Here is a 25,274-nt window from a genome sequence, read left to right as displayed (position 1 = left end):
TGAAATTGTTATATACATATTATAATCATATACCACATATATAACATGTGAATGGTCACATCCATCTCCATGTTCGTATGCAAAAGACAGAGACGTAGGTGACACTTGAGGATTCAGATGATACATACCTTCTCCTGAAGGAGGGTCGCGCTGTTCGTAGTCAAGGGGAGGGGGTCAGCGGTGTCCGTAGTGGGGTCAGACAAGGGGGTCCGCGGTGTCTGTAGTGGGGTCAGACAAGGGGGTCAGCGGTGTCCGTAGTGGGGTCAGACAAGGGGGTCAGCGTCAACACTACTCGTGACGTGCTCGCTAACACAAACAAAAGCTGGGCGTCCAACATTCACAGTGAATTAAATATCCAGTATGAGGAGAGAAACACTGCAAGAACTTAAGTACCCAACAAGTGCATAATTTTGCCACAGCAATACAGGCCAATTTCCACCTTTTATTTTCAGTAAATCACTAAACTTTCTAATAATTAACATTTAGTCACGTTAACATTTAGTAGCGGTGTGTCCTGCCTTGGTGTCTTGCGTATTCTTAACAAAGCACTTTCAGGAGTTTGCTAAACACGAAACTAATAATAAAAATACTTGCAACCGTAAACCGCAACACTGTAATTTGCTAGTCCACACAATAGTGCTAACAAGCAGTTTTTTTTAAATACCACATCAGTCTTCATTACTCGGTGTGACCGAACACTTGGGAAAATTTTCAGATTCACTTTAGAGGTGTCTGTCAGTCATCACAACACAGCCATCACTCGCCACTATTAATATCATACTGGCGGCTGGCCTGTGACCCACCGAACCCAGATGGACTTCCTTTCGAGTTTCCAATGAATTTGCTAATAAAACTATTTAAATCCAGGTGATGTTTCATCACAGCCTAGCATCAAAACATCGATCAAGTGCTTATTACTTCATGTGTTCGATTTTTTGCACTGCAGTAGGTATTTCGCGCTTTTAATTTAAATGCGAATAAATCAGCTGGTCCTTGTAAACACTGGCTGGGTTTATGTTGACCCCCGCTGCCGACTCACAGGTGGTGGCATACGACAATTTATAGAGCAGCTTCTTCCTTATTCCTCTTGTCAGGGCGGAGTGAGAAGCACTTTGAACTTTGGTACTTATTTGTACCTGTGGTACAAATGTACCAAAACGGAACAATGTGAAGCTATTATATTTTAAGGCACAGTTGAAACAATCTTTTAAGGATGACAGCTCGCGAACTTCTCGAAGATGACATTTCAGTCTTTATACTGCAACGTGTTATTGTTACGTCAATTGTGGTGACAATAAACATAGATAATAATAATATATATATATCTGGACGAACGTAGTGTACAGAAGTTTGCAGGTGAAGCCTGGCGAGTAATGGTGTGAGGGCGAGTAGAGTGCACGCTGAATATGAATGATGTTGAGGTTGTGGGATATCGCACAAGTGTCTGTACTGAACCAATCTTGAAGTTAGACTGACGATGATTAATTGATTGATTGATTGATGAAGATTAAGCCGCCTAAGAGGTGGCACGAACATGAACCGCCCGTAATGATGATGATTCGTTGTTTGTTGTTGATTTAGATTCAGCAACTCTGAACAAAAGGTTCCAAGTAGCAAGTATATTACTGACATAATATACATGCTACATCCTTACAGGCTCACAACAGCCCGAGCTACGTGGTCATTTCGGTTTGAGTAGCTAAATCTAAAACAACAACAACTTGCTACAATACCATAATAACATAAAACTTAGTATTGTAATTTTGATAACAAACTATATCTTTCCACCGTTCACAAATAGGAAAATTGTATGGTCTTTGGGACTTTACCCGAGTGTACAACATAGGATTTTTTCCTATGTAAATATTTTCTTATAATCAATACCATGTAACTAGTTTCCCTCACATTTTCCTATATGGAGGGGTTCGGAGGTTTTTGTTTAAAATGAGTTTGTTGGTCGACATCCATGTGTGGTCCTTTTTTAATTCGTTATTTGCAATATTATTTAGTGTGTGGGTTGAGGTTTGAATAGATGAAGGTAGTATTGTCAGCAAATAGTATAGGTTTAAGAATGTAAGAGACATTTGGCATATCATTGTTGTATATAAGAAATAAGAGAGGTCCTAAGATGCTGGCCTGTGGCAGCCCTACGGTTAATGGTAGAGTAGGGGAGGTTATGTCATTGATGGCTACACATTGGTGTCTATCATTAACATATTATCAAAAGTAGTTCAGAGCAAGGCCTCAGATTCCATATTGATGACGTTTAAATAATAGGTAGTTATGGTTTACAGTATCAAAGATCTTTCATACATTTTTGCTATTTAACATGTTCAAAGATCTCAGTACGGGAGCAAAGTGGTGTCTGGGACTGAAATTTCTTATTCTTCTAATTGCTCGTTTTTGCTGAGTAATTAGGAGTCGGATATAATTAAGGGTGGTAGATTCCCAGGTACAGATAACATAGGAGGAATTAAATTTATCAAAGGTTTGAGAGGATATTTGCTGAAGCAAATATGGTTCGAATAACCATTGCACATTTTGAGCACAAAAGGTTAATACTAAACAGGGCCCGCGTACTCAAGGTGTGTGATGCTCGGACCGCTTGTGTGCTGCTTGAGGAAGGTGGATATCAATCCCACCTTGAGGTCAGAGTTAGATTTCGAAGAGGAGAATCATTGACACTTGTCAATGATGCATGTCTATAATTGAGGGGGTCTTCCCTGTTGACACTTTTGTAAATTGGAACTATGTTAGCGTTTTTCTACACATCTGCTTGGACTCCTGTACACAAGGATGCCTGATAAAACAGTTGAAGTGGAATGCTGAGCTCAGGTGCACATTTTCCTTGAGTATTTTTTCCCCTTCGTGTCCAGACACCTCTATGTGCTCTGTTGTTCTCTGAAATTCTTATCTCCTGATAAACTACATTGCTCCACGTGTGTACGACTACATAGCTGACTGTATATACTACATATGATGCCGCTGAGAAATCCCTGCCGGAACTGTTTGTGAAGCCTAATAACGAAGTACAGTATTCGCAAGGCATGTGCTTGCAACACGGCGCCAAGAACCCTTTGAGTCGCTTGACCAGTTTTTTCAGGCATTGAAATTATTAGCTAAAGATTGTCAGTTCAAAGCAGTGACTGCTGTAGAAGCTAGTGATAACTAGGTGAGAGATGCTTTCATTAATGGGCTAGGTTCTGCCACAATAAGGCAGCGCTTATTTGAAAATAAAACTTTAGACTTACAGTCAGCATATGAACAGGCTCACACTAGAAACGGCACAAAAACTTCCTGCCTCTTATGTTCAGCCAGGGGCTACGAACGCTACTGTGACACACTCATTAGACCAGGAGGGCTGCCTCGGGGGACAAGAAATTTTAGAAAATAAAGTTGAAATGTTTTTTGCAGCTAGTGGTATAAAGTGCTTCTTTTGTGGTTACACTCGACATCCTCGCAGTCGATGTCCCGTTAGGAAGGCTGTGTATGAACTGCAAGAAAAATGGTCATTATGCTAAGGTCTGTCGATCTCTGAAACAGACTAACAGTGCTTCAAACACCCAACATTCAACTGCTATGCTTGCTACTTTAGCTGGGACTTCACCCGCATGCCTCGATAAATCAGTGCTTAATGGTTCTAAAATCAATGGAATTCCAGTCAGGGCACTCATTGATTGATACAGATAGCTCTGAGAACTTTGTTTATAAGAATAATGTCGAGCAGAGTAGGTATCTTGACAATGAAAAAGTTTACTGTATCGTTTTCTTCAAAATTCCTGGGCCGATATTCTGTAGACCTAGAACTGCAAGGAGAAACTTACCATGAATCTCAGTGTTACCCGATTTGTGTGCCGATGTGATTTTGGGCCATAAATTTTAACGAAATCATTCCGTGCTCGAAATGACTTTTGGAGGAGAAAGACCTTTCCTTAGAATATGTGGATTAGCTCCCGACAAAGTACCTGCTCCATCGCTCTTCAGTAATTTACCACCAGACTGCAAGCCGATTGCTGTAAAACCCAGACGCTATTCTGAGGCTGACAAGATGTTTATTGAATCTGAAACTGCACGGATGCTGCGTGAGGAGATAATTAGACCCAGTAATTCTCCATGGAGAGGCTAGGTATTAGCAACTAAAGGAGAAAATCACTAGAAAAGAATGGTTGCAGATTATTCACAAACAATAAGCCGACTCATGGGGCTGGATGCCTACCCCTTACCACATATAGATGAGATTGTGAATACTATTTAGATTTAGAGTATACAGCAGGCTGGACTTGAGAAGTGGGTCTAAAAGAGGAAGAAAAACCCTATATACAACCTTCGAAGCTTGTGGAAAGTTTTTTTTTTTAATTTAATCGTATCCCTTTTGGGCTCACTAATGGAGTGGCCAGTTTTCAAAAAGTAATTGATAGCATCCTCAAGAAATAGGGTGTGGAGGGTACCTTTGCTTACGTAGATGGTGTTTGTGTGTGGAGATTCTGAAGAAGACCTTGATAAAAATCCGAAACATTTTATGGAGGTTACAAAAATGTATAACCTGACTCTGAATCTTAAAGTATAGTGTTAGACTCCGATTTATAAAGCTATTGTGATAATTTATACAAGAAGGAGAAATTTGGCCTGACCCGGAACGCCTCGAGCCACTGTTAAAACTTCCACTACCAAGCTACACAGGTTCTTTACCCAGAACGATGGTAATGCTTGCACATTACTCCCGTTGAGTGCTGGGGTTTTCTGAGAAGATCCGTCCCCTCTCTCATGCCAATGGGAATCCATTATCTGCTTTTGCTGCAAAATCATTTGAAGGACTGAAACGAGACATTGCTGAGTCAGTGGTTCGAGCAATCGCTCCAACAGCTCCTATCGCTGTGGAAACTGATGCTTCAGATCACATGCCATTACCGCTACCTTAACCCAGAGTGAACAACCAGTAGCTTTATTCTCCCGAACGCTTTCAAATAGTGAACAGAGGCACTCGTCAGTGGAAAAGGAAGGAAAGGAAACTTTCAAATAGTGAACAGAGGCACTCGTCAGTGGAGAAGGAAGGAAAGGGAACTATCAGGTGAAAATGCCAAGCCATTACGACTATATAGCACTTTGGGAAGGGGTCAGGATAATTACGGCCTCACCATAGCCCGTGCTACATGGACATTTCGTTCTGAATAGCTAAATTTAAAACAACTAAAACAACAGGTCAGGATAAGGATTTGGGACGGGACGGGAGGAAGGAATGGTGCCCAACTACTTGGACGGTCTGGGATTGAACGCCGACCTGCGTGAAGCGAAACCGTCGTTCTACCATCAAGCCCAAGTGGTTGGGCGAGTGGAGAAAGAAGCTTGTGCCATTGTTAAAGCTCTAAGGAAACAGCGACACTACCTCATTAGACGTCATTTTTGGCTTGTGACTGACCAGCGTAGTGTTGCTTTTATGTTTAACTCTAAATCAGCTGGTAAGATTAAAAAATGATAAAATAGCTAGATGGCGTGTCGAACTCTCCTGTTACCACTATGACATTGTATATCACACAGGTAGAAAGAACATACCCGCGGATGCTTTCTCATGCGCATTTGGTGCCACCAGTGGATGAATTTAAGGAATTGCATGAAAGTCTGTCACCCTGGAGTGTCTCGTAGGGTTCATTTTGTCCGATGTCGAAATCTGTCTTATTCTGTGGAAGAAGTGAAGATGACTAACTCTTACTCTACATACTTTGAACTTAAACCTCAGTTTTTCAAGTTTGACTATGGGTATTAGATTGAAGCTACTCAGCCATTTGAAAGATATGACTACTGGTACAGTAATTCAGTTCCTGGTGCAGTTGTTCGCAATCTTTGGTATGCCTGCGAATATATACTCTGATAGGAAAACCTCCTTTATGTCTGAGGAGTTGAAGGATTTTCTTCTAAAAAAAAGGGCTAGAAACAAGCCGTACGACTCCTTACAACCCAAAAGGAAATGACCAGGCTGAGAACTACAATGGGATTATTTGGAAGACAGTGCTGCTGGCTCTTAGGACGAGAAACTTAAGATATATCCCAATGGGAAGTTGTTCTTCCTGATGCACTCCACTCTATTCGATCATTGTTGTACACCTCAACAAATTGTACACCACATGAACTTCTAGAATTCTTCCAGGGTTCAAGGTCTACTTTGGGGCGAACACTACTTACGTGGCTTTCCTTGCAAAGACCCTTTCCTCCTAAAACATCAGGTGCGGCAAAGCAAAAATGATCCCTAGTTGATGAGGTTGAGGTCGTATACGTGAATCCGGGATACGCCCCTGTCAAGTTCCCAGATGACAGAATTACTACTGTATCCTTAAAACACCTCGCACCCATGGCCACAAAGGGCTGCGAGTTAGGACAAAAATCTCCACATTCAACAGAAACACCCAGCGATTGCGAAAGCCGGGCCGGGTAAACCCAAACCCGCCTCGTCCTGAACCACCTCATCCTGAACTACTTCATCCCGAACCACCTAACCTGGAAACACCTAATTTGGAACCTGTCTCTGAAGTAACACTCCCTCGAGAAAGTGGAATGTAGGAACCAACTGGAACACTATATCCTTCAATATTGCAGGAATCCCTTCGACGATCTGGAAGGTCGCGCAGATCTCTACACACCTTTGGGACTATGCTACTTAAATGCTATACGAAGTGAATGTAATAAAAGTTTTGTGTCTATCGTACCTGGCTGGAGTTATTGTTGTTGTTGCTGTTGTTTTAGGGGAGGACGACGATCGTGGGATCGGATGCGTCCCGGCGTACCCGTGATGGGTGAATCTCAAAGCCTAATTGTGAAATGAATGTCGTTATCAGCGGAAACTAATGTGCCTCGTGGCCAATAAACACACAGACACGCAGATGACTGGGGAACCCCCTGGAGACCCTCAGGGTGAAAAGCACCAGTCCCCTCATACACAAAACACACTGGGTAGCAAAACCAAAAACTCGGCCCCCAACTAAAACGCAAAAAGTCATCCAGTGCCCCCACTCCGGGGAAGCATGAGTCAGCCGCCGATGACGGCTGACTCCACCACACCAGCAGGAGCCCACCAAGACCCACCAACTCTAGCACCTCTCAATAAATAAAGCCAGCGCCAGACACCGTCACATCGAGTTTTCAGCCCCGCTCCTGTGCCAGGTAAGTCCACTATGGGCTCACCATAGCCCGTGCTACTTGGAACTTTTGTTCCCAGTAGCTGAATCTAAAATAACAACAAACTGTCACATCGCCACGAGAACCAGCTAGAAAATGTTAAAAATCTATCAATTATCCTGTGACCCAAGGAGACATATGTGCGTCAGGCGTCCTAACAATCCGGACCGTTGAATAGGAATGCTGAAGGTAAGTATCATAATCCAAAATTGCGAAACAGAACGTGATCCTTCCAGGCGGAGGTGTCCAGACGTCCGGCCGTCGTTAAGGTTGAACCAGGAATCCGTGTTATTGTTGCCTCGATCGTCGTCGCCTTTCAACCAACAACAACAGCATGTACCCTCTTATTTTCTGTTTGTTTTAGCTTTAGATCATTTGTAGTGTGCTTATTGTTATAGTGAATAGAAAGTCCTTAAACTATATATTTATTGTATGTTATATTACAGTATCCTTGTATCTGGTATAATCTACGACAGAACAACTGACCACTATCCTACCTTTCTCATAGCGAACATGGACATAACACCACCAAAAAGCAAGAAATTTTCATTTAGGCTACACAGTGAATCAGCTTTAGACAATCTTACAGAGGCACTTCACAATATTAACTGGGATTCTGAATTCAATAATACCCATGATATAAATTCATTAGCTAACCTCTTCCTCTCCAAAACTCTAAGCCTCTACAACCTTCATTGTCCCCTTCTTACAAAGCAAGTAACTGACAAAAGATTAAACAATCCATGGCTCACAAATGGCATTCTCAACTCAATCAACAAGAAACATGAATATGAAAAGAAAGTTAGGATTGGCCTAGTTTCAAAGGAAGTAGCTAAAAGGTACTCATCAATGCTTACCAGTATCATAAGAAAGGCAAAACTTGCATATTATGTGAATAGATTCAATGAAGCAAAAGGCAACATGAAAAACACTTGGAAAACTATCTCTAGTATCCTAGGAACTAAACAACACTCACATAACCAAATAAAACTCTACAAGGATGGGGATATACCGTCAACTGATTTAGAAATGGCAAATGAATTTAATAGTTTCTTTTCATCGGTTGGTGCTAATCTTGCCAGTAAAATCCCACAGACTCAGACACATATTAACACATATCTCTCAGGCAGCTATCCAAACTCTCTTCTCCTTTCACCAATCAGCCCGGCAGATGTTGTGTCCATCATACACTCTCTAAAAACCAAGGCAGGGAACACCAGTGAAATTCCGTCCATTGTGTACAAGAGAGCCTCCCATGCCCTTGCCCTACCCATAGCACTACTGTTCAACAAATCTATAGAGTGTCACACCTTCCCTGATATCCTCAAAAAAGCAAGAGTAACGCCAGTCCATAAAGGGGGCAATCCGGCGGACATAAACAATTATAGACCAATATCAAATCTACCCATTCTATCAAAAATATTTGAAAAAATTATTTACAAACAGCTCTATTCCTACCTCGTAAAATTCGACATACTCAGCCCCTGCCAGTTTGGCTTCCGGTCCCAAAAGAGTACCAATGATGCAATCATTAGTCTCCTTGACATTATCTACTCAGCCCTTGACAAAAATGAGTTTCCGATTGGACTCTTCATTGACCTAAGAAAAGCCTTTGATACTGTTAATCACAACTACCTCTTATTTAAACTCCAGCATTATGGAATCCGAGGCCTTGCCCTTGACTACATCCGATCCTATCTTAGTGACAGACACCAATATGTAACCATCAATGATACAACTTCTTCCACTCTACCAATTACCGTTGGAGTGCCACAGGGCAGCATCTTAGGACCTCTTCTATTTCTTATATATATAAACGATCTGCCTAATGTCTCTAATATTCTCAAACCTATATTGTTTGCTGACGATACTACCCTTATCTACTCAAACCTCAACCCACATACACTAAATAATGTTGTGAATAATGAATTAAAAAAAGTCCACTTATGGATGTCAACGAACAAACTAACATTAAACATCGAAAAGACTTACTACATCTTATTTGGAAGCAAATCATCAAATGCAATTCAGCTACAGATAGACAACATTAACATCAGTAATAAAAATGATGGCAAGTTTCTTGGCCTATTCCTAGACAAGAGACTCAACTTCAGCACCCACATTCAACACATAACTAAGAAAGTCTCTAAGACAGTTGGTATACTCTCCAAAATCAGATATTATGTTCCTAACTCTGCTCTCCTCTCACTATATTATGCACTAATCTACCCCTATCTTAATTATGGTATCTGTGCATGGGGGTCTACCACTGCAAACCACCTTAAGCCCATCATCACACAGCAAAAATCTGCTATCAGAATAATAACTAACTCTGCTTTCAGACAACACTCAGCTCCCTTGTTTAAATCTCTAAACTTGCTAAATATTAACTCCCTCCACACATTCTCTTGTGTCAACTACATTTACAAAACCCTGTTCTTAAATGCAAACCATGCTCTGAAACTCTCCCTGGACAGATGTAATAGGACCCATTATCACCACACCAGAAATAAATATCTCTTTGATATCCCCAGGGTCAAACTTAATCTGTGTAAACACTCTATGCAAATTAAGGGACCTAGTCTATGGAACTCACTCCCTAGTGAATTGAAAAACTGTAAAACTTTTGCCTTATTTAAAAGCAAAACCAAAAAGTACCTAACTTCATCTATTTAGTTTCCTACACTGAGCTTTAAATTTGCTCTGTACCTAGTGGTACCCAATCTCCTAATTTTTATGTAATATCAAACAACCTTATCATTGTGTTCATTGCTGTCTTCTTTTATGTGCTAGCCATATGCTGTATTGTGACTACCAATTTTTGTCAACTACCATTCAAGCTGTCATTGCAATCAATCTTATATTGTTTCTGCTGTATTGTGCCTACCAATTTGTTGTCAACTACCATTTTAAGCTGTCATTGCAATCAATCATAGCTACCTATGTGCTTTAATATACTGTACCTATAATTTTCTCTCATCTTTTTTTTTTTTTCATTCCATGTAATCTGTTATCATTTTTTTGTCTATAAATTTTGCAAGTATTTACCTCCTTAAAATTTTCTTAGATTAAGGACCTGCCCGAAACGCTGCGCGTGCTAGTGGCTTTACAAGACTGTAATTACCATAATTGTATCCTCACATTCCTTATGTACATTCTTGTATATGCATAAATAAATAAATAAATAAACAGTAGTATTGCAGTTTGACTCTGGGGATATCAAAGAGATATTTATTTCTAGTGTGGAGATTATGTACTCACCTAATTGTGCTTGGCTCTTTGGGCCTGCCTCTCAACTGTCAATCAACTGGTGTACAGATTCCTGAGCCTACTGGGCTCTATCATATCTACATTTAAAACTGTGTATGGAGTCAGCCTCCACCACATCTTTGCCTAATGCATTCCACCTGTTAACTACTCTGACACTGAAAAAGTTCTTTCTAATGTCCCTGTGGCTCATTTGGGTACTCAGTTTCCACCTGTGTCCACTTGTTCGTGTACCGCCAGTGTTGAATAGTTTATCCTTGTCTACCCTGTCAATTCCCCTGAGGATTTTGTAGGTGGTGATCATGTCTCTCCTCACTCTTCTGTCTTCTAGTGTCGTAAGGTGCATTTTCCGCAGCCTTTCTTCGTAACTCATGCCTCTTAGTTCTGGGACCAGTCTAGTGGCATACCTCTGAACTTTTTCCAGCTTCGTCTTGTGCTCAACAAGGTATGGACTCCATGCTGGGGCCACATACTCCAGGATTGGTCTTACGTATGTGGTGCACAAGATTCTAAACGATTCCTTACACAGGTTCCTGAAGGCTATTCTAATGTTAGCCAGCCTCGCATATGCTGCAGACGTAATTCTTTTTATTTGGGCTTCAGGAGACAGGTTTGGTGTGATATCAATTCGTAGCTCTTTCTCTCTTTCCGTTTCATTAAGTACTTCATCTCCTATTCTGTATCTTCTGTCTGGCCTCCTGTTTCCACAGTCTAGTTTCATTACTTTGCATTTACTCGATTTAAACTTTAGCAGCCATTTGTTGGACCATTCATTCAGTCTGTCTAGATCGTCCTGTATCCTCCTATTATCATCCTCTGTTTCAATCCGCCTCATAATTTTTGCATCATCAGCAAACATTGAGAGAAACGATTCTATACCCTCTGGGAGATCATTTACATATATCAGAAACAGTATTGGTCCAAGGATTGACCCCTGCAGGACTCCACTCAGGGGTCTGAGCAACCTCTGCTCAGACTCAGACATCATGTGTTCTATTACATCTGTCTGTAATGTACAGGTATGCTGTACAGGTAAACTAAAAGAATAATTAACTGTAGAATCATTACACTTACTGTAAATTTACACAGCGTTTCGAGCCTACAAGGTTCATTCTTAAGTGATGGAAGTACAGTATACTGGGCATATTGGATTTATACCAATAGGGGGGTCAGGTACATACAAATACAAATAGGTGAAGAGTAAAGAAGGCATAAAGGGGTGAAGAGTAAAGCAGAAAGGGTGGGAAGTACATACAAAGATTAATCAGGTGTAGTGGGGGTGGCGTTTTGAGCAGTGTCGTCAATGTTGGCATCTTCACATTTATATATTTATATATACAGTACTGTGTTTGTGTGTGTGTATATATATATATATATATATATATATATATATATATATTACACACACACACACATATATATTACAGTATTTAGATAAGGTTGCTAAATTAAATATGTTAAATTTGCATGTTATTTTATTAAATTGAATAATATATATAAAAGTTTACATTTCTGACAAATTTTTAATGACATTCAGCTTGTTAGGTAACTCTGGCTATTAGCCTAGCTACCTTATATACAGTGCACCCTCCCAAATCAGGACCTCTGTATAACAGATCCCTCTAAACAATGGACTAAATCTGCTCACCAAATTTCCCCTCCAAAATTTGGATTTCTCAAAAACAAATCCAGATTCTGGAGGGGAAAGCAGTGAAAATTCAAGTTGTTGATTCAACATGTAAAGTGATTTCCATTATATTGTATTTATTTTCTTTTTATTTGATATTCTTGCTTCTTTATTTTTAAATACACATACAGTATTCAAAAAATGTATTTATATTTTAGAAATGTTTTGTTATGCTTGTACTGTACTATAAATTGTACAAACGAGTTTATATGATGATTTTTCCAAGGCATCCAGACCTGTTAGGGCATGCATACGAGCTGTGTATTTTCCGTGTGTGTGAGTGCAATCTGACCTTTTATTTTCACTGGCTTTTCATCTTCTGATAAATCATTATTTGCACATCAAAGCTTGTCATGCAGTAATAATATGAGTATCAGATAAGGGCAACAGGAACTCCATTACCATGTATAATAAGGCAGAGTTATTATAAAAACATGATCGTGGCTGGCATAGTTACTAGTACTGTTTCTGACAAAATAAAAGCAACGCAAGTACACTAGATCATATAGTTTATGAATAAAATTGAGAGCAGTGGTGGAAAGAGGAATGACATAAAAGCATTGAAACCTTCCAAGAATGAGGATTTAGATGATGTGTTCCAGTGATCTATGTAGCACTGTAACTTGGAGTTGGCTGTTGGCAATGCACAGTTGCAGTCTGTGCTAAAAGAATACTATTAACCATGTGCATTGAGAACTTCAACACCAGTTCAGAGTGACTGCAGAAGTTTTAAAGATGGTATGACAGTACTGCAATAGTATAACTGCATTTTGCTGCCTCAGAGTTAACAAGCCAACTAGTGCTACAAAAAGAAAAATGAACCTAATTATTTTTTTTATTATCCAGCATAATTATTATATAAGCACATCAAATTATGATTTATATGCTGTATTATTTGTGCATTTAAATATGCATAAAGAAACATTGTATCACTTTCTATAAGAAAATCCAGAAAGTTTCCTGATATATATAGTGAAAAAAATTTCTGGAAAACTAGATCAAGTCCAGAATGATGTAATCAAGATTTTGGAGGTGTCACTGTGAGTGTGCATGTGTGTGTGTAATTACCCAAGTGTAATTACAGGATGAGAGCTACGCTCGTGGTGTCCCGTCTTCCCAGCACTCTTTGTCATATAACGCTTTGAAATTAATGACGGTTTTGGCCTCCGCCACCTTTTCACCTAACTTGTTCCAACCCTCTACCCTCTGTTTGCGAAAGTGAATTTTCTTATATTTATTTGGTAGCTTTGTTTAGCTACTTTAAATTTATGATCTCTCGTTCTTGAAATTTCAGGTATCAGGAATTCTTCCCCACAAATTTGATCAATGCCCATTACTATTTTGTACGTAGTGATCATATCACCTCTTTTTCTTCTATCTTCTAGTTTTGGCATATTTATTGCCTTTCCTCATAGCTCTTGTCCTTCAGTTCTGCGAGCTATTTATTTGCATGTCTTTGCACCTTTCCCAATTTGTTGATGTGCTTTTTAAGATATGGGCACCATACAACAACTGCATATCCCAGCTTTGGTCTAACAAAAGTCGTGAACAATTTCTTTAGTTCATGAATTGAAAGCAAGTACTGTATTTAAATACATGGATGGTGTATTTAAATTCACCTTCCATGTATTTAAAAGCAATTATGAAATTAGAAAATGTAGCATAGACTCCTTCCATGATGTTCTTTATGTGGTCCTTATGTGATAGTTTTCTATTTAAAACCACCCCTAGAATCTCTTTATCAGAATTTTTTAAAGATTTCACACATAATTTATTGGTTGTGTGGGTCTATGTTTTCCTATTCCACTTTCCATAACATGGCATTTATTCACATTAAATTCAGTTTGCCAAGTGGTGCTCCATACACTCTTGTTAAGATCTTCTTTAAGGGCATGACAATCATCTAGGTTTCTTATCTTCCCTATTATCTTAGCATCATCAGCAAACATGTTCATATAATTCTGAATTCCAACTGATAGAGCGTTTATGTAGACAATGAACATTACCGGTGCAAGAACTGAACCCTGTGGTACTCCACTCGTGACATTCCTCCAATTCGAGACATTGCCTCTGATTATGGCCCTCATTTTTCTGTCAGAAAATTTTTCATCCATGTTAGAAGCTTACCTATCACCCCTCCAATATGTTCCAGTTTCCAGAATAACCTCTTATCTGGAACTCTGTCGAAAACTTTTTTTTTAGGTCCAGATAGATGCAGTCAACCCAACCATCTCTTTCCTGTAAAATCTCTGTGGCTCGATCATAGAAGCTGAATAAGTTTGTTACACAGGATCTTCCAGATCGAAAACCGTACTGTCTGTCTGATATTACAGTATATCATTTTTCTCCAGGAGTTCTACCCATTTAGTTTTAATTATTTTTTCCAATATTTTGACTATTATACTTGTCAATGATAAAGGTCTATAATTGAGGGGGGTCTTTTCTGCTGCCACTTTTGTAGATTGGAACTATGTTAGCCTTTTTCCAAACATCAGCTACAACTCCTGTACACAGGGATGCCTGAAAAATCAGTTGAAGTGGAATGCTGAGCTCAGGTACACGTTCTCTCAGAACCCATGGTGAAACTCCATCTGGACCAAATGCTTTGTTCTTACTTAGCTCCTTGAGCATTTTTTCCACTTTGTCTCTAGACACTTCTATGTGCTCTATGTTGTTCTCTAGAAGTCTTATTGTGTCTGGTTCCCTGAAGATTTCATTTTGTACAAACACACTTTGGAACTTTTCATTTAATGTTTCACACATTTCCTTTTAATTTTCCATGAATCTATTTCCCATTTTCAACCACTGAATATTATCCTTTACCTGCAATTTGTTGTTTATGAATTTATAGAATAGACCTGATTCTGTTTTACATTTGTCTGCAATCCCTTTTTCAAAATTTCTTTCTGCCTCTCTCCTCACTGCCGTGTAGTTCTTTCTCGCATATTTGTATCACTGTCATGTTTGGGGGTTTGACCTCTTCCTATATAGATTCCATTTTTGTGTCTTTTAGTCTCTGGCCCTTTCGCAATTTCTGTTGAACCAAACCTGTTTCCTAGTTCTGCATCTCTGCTTTGTTATAAACTTTTTTATGCCTTTATCACATATTTCACAAAACTTGACATACATCTCATTATATTCACTAAAAAATATTCTAAGGTCGCCATAATGTCCTCTTCTGAAGTCAGGTTTTTCAACTGCTTCAACCTCCTTATTTTCTTCCAGGTTATAATGCATTGCATACTTTATTCCCAAAAGGATATGGTCACTTTTACCCAAGGGAGGAAGGTACTGAATGTCAAATATCTCTTCCTCCTTCCTGGTAAATATCAAATCTAGCATAGAGGGAACGTCCCCTTCCCTCATCCTCGTAGCTTGTTTAACATGTTGATACAAGAATGTTTCCAGGATGAGGTCTACAAATCTACAGGTCCAAAAATCCTCTGTTCTAGCTTCATATGCTTCCCAGTATATGGATTTCAAGTTGAAGTCACCGACTATCAACAGTCTTGATCTATCTTTATCCACTCTTACTATAATCTCTCTCATTATTGTTACAAGACCCTCTCGTTTACTATCTAGCTCCTCCTTTGTCCATGTGTTGCTTGGCGGTGGACTATATGCATTTATGATCATTAGTTTATCATCCTCATGGCAGATCTCTAGTGCTATTACGTCAACTTCTCGTGGATTGACAATCATTATTTTGTTCACCTTTAGGTGTTCTTTCACCAGCACAGCAATGCCACCGCCTTTCCTAATTTTTCTGTACCGTCTCCAATTTGAGACTATGTGTGTGTAATTACCTAAGTGTAATTACCGAAGTGTAGTTACAGGATGAGAGCTACGCTCGTGGTGTCCCGTCTTCCCAGCACTCTTTGTCATATAATGCTTTGAAACTACTGACGGTCTTGGCCTCCACCACCTTCTCACTTAACTTGTTCCAACTGTCTACCGCTCTATTTGCGAAGGTGAATTTTCTTATATTTCTTCTGCATCTGTGTTTAGCTAGTTTAAATCTATGACCACTTGTTCTTGAAGTTCCAGGTCTCAGGAAATCTTCCCTGTCGATTTTATCAATTCCTGTTAATATTTTGTACGTAGTGATCATATCACCTCTTTTTCTTCTGTCTTCTAGTTTTGGCATACTTAATGCCTCTAACCTCTCCTCGTAGCTCTTGCCCTTCAGTTCTGGGAGCCACTTAGTAGCATGTCTTTGCACCTTTTCCAGTTTGTTGATGTGCTTCTTGAGATATGGGCACCACACAACCGCTGCATATTCTAGCTTTGGCCTAACAAAAGTCATGAACAATTTCTTCAGTATATCGCCATCCATGTATTTAAATGCAATTCTGAAGTTAGAAAGCATAGCATAGGCTCCTTGCACAATATTCTTTATGTGGTCCTCAGGTGATAGTTTTCTATCTAGAACCACCCCTAGATCTCTTTCTTTATCAGAATTCTTTAAAGATTTCTCACATAATATATAGGTTGTGTGGGGTCTATGTTCTCCTATTCCACATTCCATAACATGACATTTATTAACATTAAATTCCATTTGCCAAGTGGTGCTCCATATACTTAGTTTGTCCAGGTCTTCTTGTGTGTGTGTGTGTGTGTGTGTGTGTATGTATGTATGTATGTATGTATGTATGTATATATATATATATATATATATATATATATATATATATATATATATATATATATATATATATATATATAAATAAATAAACAAATGATTTATAATTTATTCCAAGCACTGATAGCTCACTAATAATGGATCCTTGTGGTTACAATATTCAGATACCAGGATATAATTATGCAAGTTACCTTAGGTAAACTTTTCTACAGTACTGTACTTTACTTTTTAACAAAAATTTTAAATAATTTGTTATGTTGTATATTTGTTCCTGTTCATATATTCTCTAAACTGTTAGCAAATGTAGTGTTTCTTTTAAATAGATTTCAATTAAGTACTTAGTATTTGTTTTAAAAGGAAAGATAAGTTTGCCTTGGGTTAGCCTGCCTATTATAACCTGCATTCACTGAAAACTGTAAGAAAAAAAAAAGAGGAGCTGTCAAAAAAATGGGGCCACCAGTGCCAGTGTCAACAACCACTATTGTTCTAATCAATGAGGCAGTTTTTATAACTTGCAATGGATATACATGTAAATTCCCCAACCCATCTCCAAAAATGATAGTACTTTTTGCAACTACAATATTTAGTTGAACATAGGCAAATGGATTTTTTTTTTTTTAACTTTTTGTATAATTAATTTTGAAGCACATGAAAAATGTCATAAATCAAACTCAAACTTTCCTATGACTAGTATAGCATACATATGTACTAAAGTAGGACTTCGTAATTATCAAAAGAAGGCGCCAAGCCAGGAAATCTATGTAGATTCGTCAGTGTCGCTGGATTTTCAAAAGATGCTAAGTATTACTTCGGGGTGTCATTACGAAAACAAAAGAACATAAGCTGAGCGACATCAAAGGAACTGGATCCACCAAGGATTCTGTCATGGGGCAAGTGACCCTGATGAACATTAGATAAGATGTATCATTGATCTGAAAATTGGGGCCGTTCTACTAGCAGTTGCATAACTAAGTGGGACTATACAATTTGGACATTAGGGAGCAAGATGGTGTTCCATTAAATCCGTATGAGTTAAGCATGTGTGGCCAATAAGCAACCTAACCAGAATTGTTTCCCACTATATTACAGTGGTAGGAGGACGGCCAAGGAGATGGGTTACTTTTAAAGAGTCAGCAGCTTGTTACCCATAATGCCAAATCAATAACTACCAATAGTTAATGAATAACTGAGGAATGAATGACTGGGTAGAAATCTGAATAAGGAATATCTTTTTGGGAAAGAAGACAAGTGAAATGGCCTCCTTAGCGACAGTGTCTGCATGTTCATTTAAGTTAACACCAATATGGCTGGGAAAGGGGAGTTGTCACTGCAACATCAGAAAATGAGATCAACATAAAATGCTGAGAAACTGCCAGAGGAAAGGGAGAAAGGAAGTCCATTTAAGGCAACCATGAAAAGAGCAATGCTCAGAACACTGCCTTAGGGAAAAACCTTCATATTGTTGAAAAGTCAGAGAAAGTGGTACCAAATCTCACTTTAAATGAATGATGAGAGAGTAATCTCTGAAGGAAGAGTGGGACATGGCCATGAAGGCCAAATGAATGTAGTCGAGATAAGATACTGTATTTCCAGGTGGTGTCACAAACCTTTTCCAGATCAACGAAGAATGACATTGTTGAAGGTATTCACAGCAAAAGCAATATGAATGTAAACCTCCAAATCACTTAAGATATCAGTCATGCTGTAACATGAGTGAAAGCCAGGTTGAGATGAGAGAGGTAATGATATTTTAAGAACCACGAGACATATATTAACCATACTGACATTACATCGATTTTTGTTTTGAGTTCATATATTTAACTGGAAATTTTTACTTCTTGGCATACTAATACAGCCTTTCATATGTTTCGCTAAAGGTCTGCTCTGAATAAGGAAAGCAAAGGAGTACACGGTCATACTCTCCCTGGAGAAGAGAGGACAAAGTCACCTTATGTGACCTTTTTCGTTTTGGTAGGGACGCAAGTCTTATCTTCCTCGGCGTCACCCCCTTTTATATGTTAAGGTGGGTCGCCGAAAACGGAGATTAGACCTCAAAAGGCGGGCTAGGATCCGTCCCTGATGAGCCACCTGACAGGACTACTCGTGTAGTCCTAATATTGTCAAATATAAGGGGGACTCCCGGTTTGCCAGAAATGGGTAAATTTTGGAGGTTGTTGAGGACCTTCCACATTAGGTTTATGTAAATGGAAGAGCAGCAGAGAGAAAGATCAACACAAGCAAGGATACAAGTGTGTGAGTCAACATGAGTCGGCTCACCAGAATTGAGGACAGACACTGGAGAAGAGAGGACGAAAGGTTTTAGAAGATGGCCTCAGTATTTGTCAGCTCACCACCACAGAGGGCATTCCAATAGTTAAAATCATCTAAAACGAGCACAGGCTCCAGTAATGAGTCCAGGAGGTGTTTATGATCAGAAAGTGAAAGTGGAATATGTGGATGAAAGATGATGGATCAGAAGGTATTCCATTTACTCACAAAGACAGGGATGGCAGAGGAATGAGTGTTTGAAGAAGTAGGAGACAAATGGAATACTATTTCAGATCAAGAGAACAGCAGAGTTAGGAGTTCCGGCAATTGACAGAGGGGGAGGAGAGAAACGAATAGCCATGGAAGTGACCAGGTTGAGTGCCAAAGAGTTTTAAAGTTGCAGTTCATTAAAATTGGCATAAAGACCATGCATATTCCATTGGAGAAGACATGGTAAAGAACAGAAAACAGCAATAATTGAGAAAAACTAAGGTAAAGAGGAATGCAGGGTACTAGGGAAGATCAGGAGCAGGTTCGGTGAAATCAGGGTGAGTGGGCGTAGGTAAATCCAGCAAAGATGGTTGAGCCAGGGAGTGGAGGTTGATAGTAGTGGTTGATCAAGTAGTGCTGAGTAAAGGACAAACAGCAGCGAGCACTGGATCAGGGACATCACCAGAGTTATTAACAAGTGTTAAGGGAACTTCCATAGTAAGATCAGCTGATTCTGATACCGAGATGGGAGGAGATGCAAGAACAAAGAGAGGTGGAAATTAGGGTAAGGACTAAGGTAACCAGCTGGGAAGGAAGATGGAAATGAACCAGGTTTATGGTTCTGACTCGAACACAAGCATGCAAGTACCCATGTACAGTGCGACAGCCTCTGCAGTCTTAAGTAGGAAGGGAGAACGAGAGTGGATGACATGAAGATGGCTGGGAGGAAGATGGATATCAGCCTGGACGGACATTTGTCAGGAGGGCCAAAAGAGAAGGAAGAGCTGCAAAGAAAGATGAGGTCAAAAGTTGAAGGTCACAGTGGATATAGAAGAGTGAGGAGGTGGAAAAATTATGCAAATATGTGGGTAGAAGACTGGAAGACAAGGGTGGAAATGCTAATCAGTGATTCTTGAAGAACATCCCTAGCCTCAGATCATAGAGGAGCAGAAGAAGGAGAGCTGGTGGAGGTGTCAGGGTTTAAGGCTTCAAAATGGTTGTGGAACTGAGGAACTGAAAAGTAACACGATGCAACGTATGGACACAAGTTGTATCAGAGAAAATGTTAAGACAGCAGACCTGGCATCTTGCCTTGGGGAAAGATATATTATCGCAGTGTTACAATATGGTGTGGGAGAATGACTATGCTATGTAGCAGTGTTTGATGGAATCGTGCATTTTCAAGTGTGGTTATGGCACCATGGTACCTCATTAAGAAGAGGGGGGGGGGGTAAATGCACAGTTGTCACAGCTAAATATGGAGCCACTCCAGGTGATGAGGTAGTCACCAGTGGAGGCTTGGGGGTTTGACCCTGCCAAGGAAGATGGAGGCGAATGAAGAGAATCAGTTGGGCTAGCCAATGAAGAAGCCAGGTCTGGGCCAAAATAGCGTAAGGGTAGGGGGATGAACTGATGGAAAGTTTCTTAGTTTATGCTCTAAATATAACTAATAAAAATCACACAAATCCTCCTCTTCCTTACTCTTAGCACATGTACGTTACTTTAAATTATAAAGAAACACCTCTAACACGAGAGTAACCACATGGGGCTGGTACCATATTTTCGAACTGGTGGGACTTGACAGAGTGCTTTCATTACATTTATTAAAAGACACAGGAAATGGGACATAATACCTCTCGCTCACATAAAATAACGTAAATAACCTCTCGCTCACTAGATGATTGATTGTACAGTACTATACATTGATATAACTGAGGTAAATAACCTCACAAGCACACACACCACACCCTGTGTGTGTGGAATCTAGCCCTTCTCTGTCCTCGTGGGGTGCAGGGACTCTCACAGAAATGCATGGGAAGACTTTACACACACAGAAGCATACACATTTTCCAATGCTCAATTTACCATACTTCCAAACACTTAAAATGAAATATAAAAATTAACAAAATTGGTGAACGAGAGGTTATTTACTGTTGTATTAGGTCCCGTTTCCTGTGTCTTTTAATACAGTATATGTAATGTATGCATTCTGATTGTTTTTAAAGTCCCACAAATTAAAAAATATGGTACTACTGGCCCCATGTGGTTACTCTTGTGTTTGAGGTGTTTCTTTAAAGTAATGTACATGTGCTAAAAATAAGGAAGAGAAGGATTTGGGTGCTATTTATTATTGAGCATATTAAGAGCATAAACTAATATATTTTCCGTCGTTTCACCAGTACCCTTACAATAGTCAGGGTTATGGAGCCTGATCTTCCATCACTGTCCGACTAGGGAGCCTGGTGCACACCCTCATGAGCATGTGTTTGATAAGTTGTTTCAGTTACCATGCATCATTTTTTGAAAAGGTTGGGCTTCAGAGCCAAAGGATACCACCTACCAGGGCAGCAAGGAAGGCTGAGTGCTGGCCGGTGCAGGAAAGGGTGCATCATCCCAAGTGGTGCTCCCCTTTTTAACAGGTACATTCTCCCACACCAGTGTAAAGACCCTCTTGCCCCAACTCAGACATTCTACCAACCTCCAAGGGCAGTCCCTCATTGGCAACCCCTCCAGTGGGTGGTCTGTTGACCCAAGCAAGTTCCCTACATTGGTCCTCTTCACATGTAAAGTGCCCAGAAAAAGGCAGGAGAGGGGGCCATGGCAACTCCCACCAGTCCCAGAGAGTTGCACATAAGCTCCCTCTCCATGACAAGTGGAGACCTTAAGGGAGTAATTAGGACTAAGTCAGCATATATTAGGCCTAGGATTGCTAATTTTTGCCTTGGACAGGTTAGGTGAGGTTCTTTAGTTGTTTTCCTAATTTTTTATTACATGAACTAATTCAGTAGTACATTACATGGCTTTTTTTTTATCCAACATTCCATTTTTGTACATGACCAAATAGTTGCTATAAGTATTATCATTATTGAAGGATGGGCTGAAATTCCCTAGTAGTCTTTCTACTGTTCTAACAAGTCCTAAGAAATATGTATAATTCATTTACACTATCTGGCCAGTGATCGGAATCATCAAGTTTGCATCTAACCTGGACGAAAATCCCAAATCCCGATAACTGGTGTTGTTCCTATGTCTGATGTGATGAGGCAGCTGGGAGGAAAGTCGTTGCTGCCTCATGCGTGCCCCTGAGTATGCAGTGAATGGTTATGGCAATAGTACAAATTGAAAAGCAGAGATGATAGATCAACAATAAAGAGAACAACCAATGCATTAGCGTACAAACTACTCATGTGTAAACATCATTGACACTTCTATTATGCGACACCTTAAAAAGCATAGTTAGTGAAATACATGAAATTCACTAACATTTCAGTTTCCCACGTCATAGTAACATTCTAATGAGCCACACAGATCTGAGTCAGTACTGTATCGAACTGTTGACCCATTTTAATTAATGCTTCTTCACAAAATCCCTCTTCCCCAATCTTTGGGTATAAATTTCTCAAATGAGGTTGATTTTCAATAAATATTGGCATTTTAGGGTGCACAGAAATTGAGTACATTGCACTACCAGTTACAGTCTTCAAGAGGTAAATTTTTCCTATATATTGGAAAATTTGCCCCTGAGTTACTTTGAGTAGCATTTGCTTAGCAACAAATATCCAACTGTAGGACCACCATTTTATGATTATAGACTAAAGTATCTTAATCAACTCAGGCACAATGTTTATAATGGGATTGCTGATGAGATTTGCATTAGTTTATGCTTTTGTTAAAGACATAAATCAAATTTTTTAATATCTTAGTATTAAAAGTTTTTAATACAAAGTACAAATTAGTTTTTAATACAAAGTTTGCTAACTTTGCACATGGAATCAGCTCTTCCCTACTCAGCACATGATGACCATATATGACCTGTACAACATTTATAATGTGCTTGAGGAAATAAAAAATATTTGGTTTTAATTGTTAAATTTGTGTAGATTTTGCATAAATACAATTTCTACTTATTGTACTGCTTATATTCTGCCAGACATGTTTTAAACAATTGAACAGCAACCTTAACTTTAAATAATTTATTCTATAAAGTTAGGCAGAATTTTGATAATCTGTATACCGTAATAATATACAATTGTGTAATAAATCACCTTGAAGTCTTTAAATGACAATATGTGAAATAATCTTATAGTTGAGCCAAATGTGGCTATTCAGTGGAAAACCTAGATGTACAGCACTGTAGATGTAAATCTCATTTACACACAATCAGATTCCCTCTGGAACTTGACATAAGTCACTTCTGAAAATGAAACATTATATAAATAACTATTGTATCATCATTATTTTGATCTATAATATCACTGCCAAGAAGCCCCTTGCATCAAAGTGTCTGGCAATCTACTTTTAGTCACTGAAAAAGAATCTGCATATGAATACAGAAGTTTATATAACAGGCTCAACATTGTAGCAAAAAACTACTTTTATGAGAAAAAACAATATTTACCTATCTATGTACCCCCTATTATATTCATTTGCATAATACAGGGTAAGTTATGCTGTCTTGCATATCCATAACCTCAACAAGCCATGGACAATATAATTCTTAAAAAATAATTTGCTCTGTAATATTCATTTCTAACAATAATTATCCTTAGATTTAGGTTAACTAAGCTACTAAAAACCAGTGCCCCCAAACTTTAATTTTTGGTTCATACCTAACAATGTTTGATTATTAGAACTGATTTTAATTAGTCTAATTTTTTTTCCAGCTTTTGCTGTTGCTGTGGTGCATACCAAACATTTGATATTAACACTTTTATCAAATATTTGTTATTAGTTTCCTTAAGAAATTAGGTTTAGGTATGGTTACCTAACCTCATGTTTCTCTGGAAAACTCCTAGAGAGAGTATTTACTTGCACTCACCAATTCCCACCCTCCCTGTGTAGCAACTACCTTTGGTTTGGTCCCATAAGTTCTAACATGCAGGGTGTGAAGGAGAATAGAGGCACCAGCACTAGTCGCTCAGCCTTGTTCTCAGTCTGTTACAGTTCATTTACTTTGGATTCAAAATGTTGCCTTAGTTATGTCATATCTAATCAAAGGCTATTTTACTGTGCTCAGTATACAGTATATTATATTGTAAAAAAGCCTAGCTGCAAGCTTTTTTTCTTTAGAAAGTATAGCTTGAACAATAAGAAAATTTAACAAATGCTATTACTTTTTATACAGTTTTCACCTATAGACGAAACATGGATGCAGTCTTAAAAGCATTTGTGAACTAATCAGGAAACTTAAATTTTATTTGCTCAAATCATGTTGATGGGGATGAGTCTGCTCGAGGATTGAAAGTGGTACTGCACAAGGCTGACCACTTGCGAGCTTCAGGGGGCAACACCCATCTGGCAGGGCTAGGCAATCTCCTAAAGAAAACTTCTTTTGCAATGTCTTAGTAAAAGGAGATTAATTATATGTAAATATATATAAGATCATATATATAGCTTCTTTACAACTTATGTGTAACATCTGATAACATATTAATGATGCAGTTTGTATATGAAACACTGATGCAAATACCAAGCTACAATACTATATTTAAACATTATGTTCATTACAAAGTCAAGGAAGGAGGTGAGCTAAAATTTTAGATGTTGAAGTGAAGCTTACAGTTACCAGGTACTGGAGGCTGCCCATAGTAGGGTTGGGTTTTGCTGCCCCCTGTATGCTCGCCCAGTGCTGCTGCCAAGGTGATATCTAGAGGGAAATAAAATCTCTACATTATGAAGAGATAATAATTAACAATGCAGTGGTGGGCTGAAGTGATGACATCATGGCTGACATAGAAGCCTGGAAGTGCCGTCACATCTAGAGTGAGTTTGTTGTGGAAACAGTCACACCTCGCTTATTCAAAAATCTCTTGAAATGTCAAATTATATATATATATATATATATATATATATATATATATATATATATATATATATATATATATATATATATATATATATATATATGAATATATATATGAATATATATATGAATATGACCGAAAAAGTAAGATTAATAATTCTAACACAAATTTTCTCTATCTTTCTTACGTTTCTTTTCACTGTTGATGGTAATTCAAAGATCAATTCTCC

The 25,274-nt window shown here is 38.8% G+C and overlaps 1 protein-coding gene across 3 annotated transcripts in view; it reads right to left on the bottom strand.

The window, feature by feature from the left end:
• Positions 1 to 22,959: 22,959 nt before the first annotated feature.
• The window catches only part of LOC123760617 (Shaker cognate w), a 333,004-nt gene continuing 330,689 nt past the window's right edge, over positions 22,960 to 25,274 (bottom strand). For all 3 annotated transcript variants that reach the window (XM_069328293.1, XM_069328295.1, XM_069328294.1), the window contains exon 7: positions 22,960 to 24,888. In XM_069328293.1, the coding sequence (XP_069184394.1) occupies positions 24,779 to 24,888 (110 nt within the window). In that variant the 3' untranslated portion in view covers positions 22,960 to 24,778. The remainder of the gene's footprint in view (positions 24,889 to 25,274) is intronic.

The sequence above is a fragment of the Procambarus clarkii genome, chromosome 21, assembly GCF_040958095.1.
Source record: "Procambarus clarkii isolate CNS0578487 chromosome 21, FALCON_Pclarkii_2.0, whole genome shotgun sequence".
Taxonomy (NCBI): domain Eukaryota; kingdom Metazoa; phylum Arthropoda; class Malacostraca; order Decapoda; family Cambaridae; genus Procambarus; species Procambarus clarkii.
The sequence above is the reverse complement of the archived record's forward strand: the minus strand, read 5'-3'. Positions and strand labels throughout refer to the sequence as shown.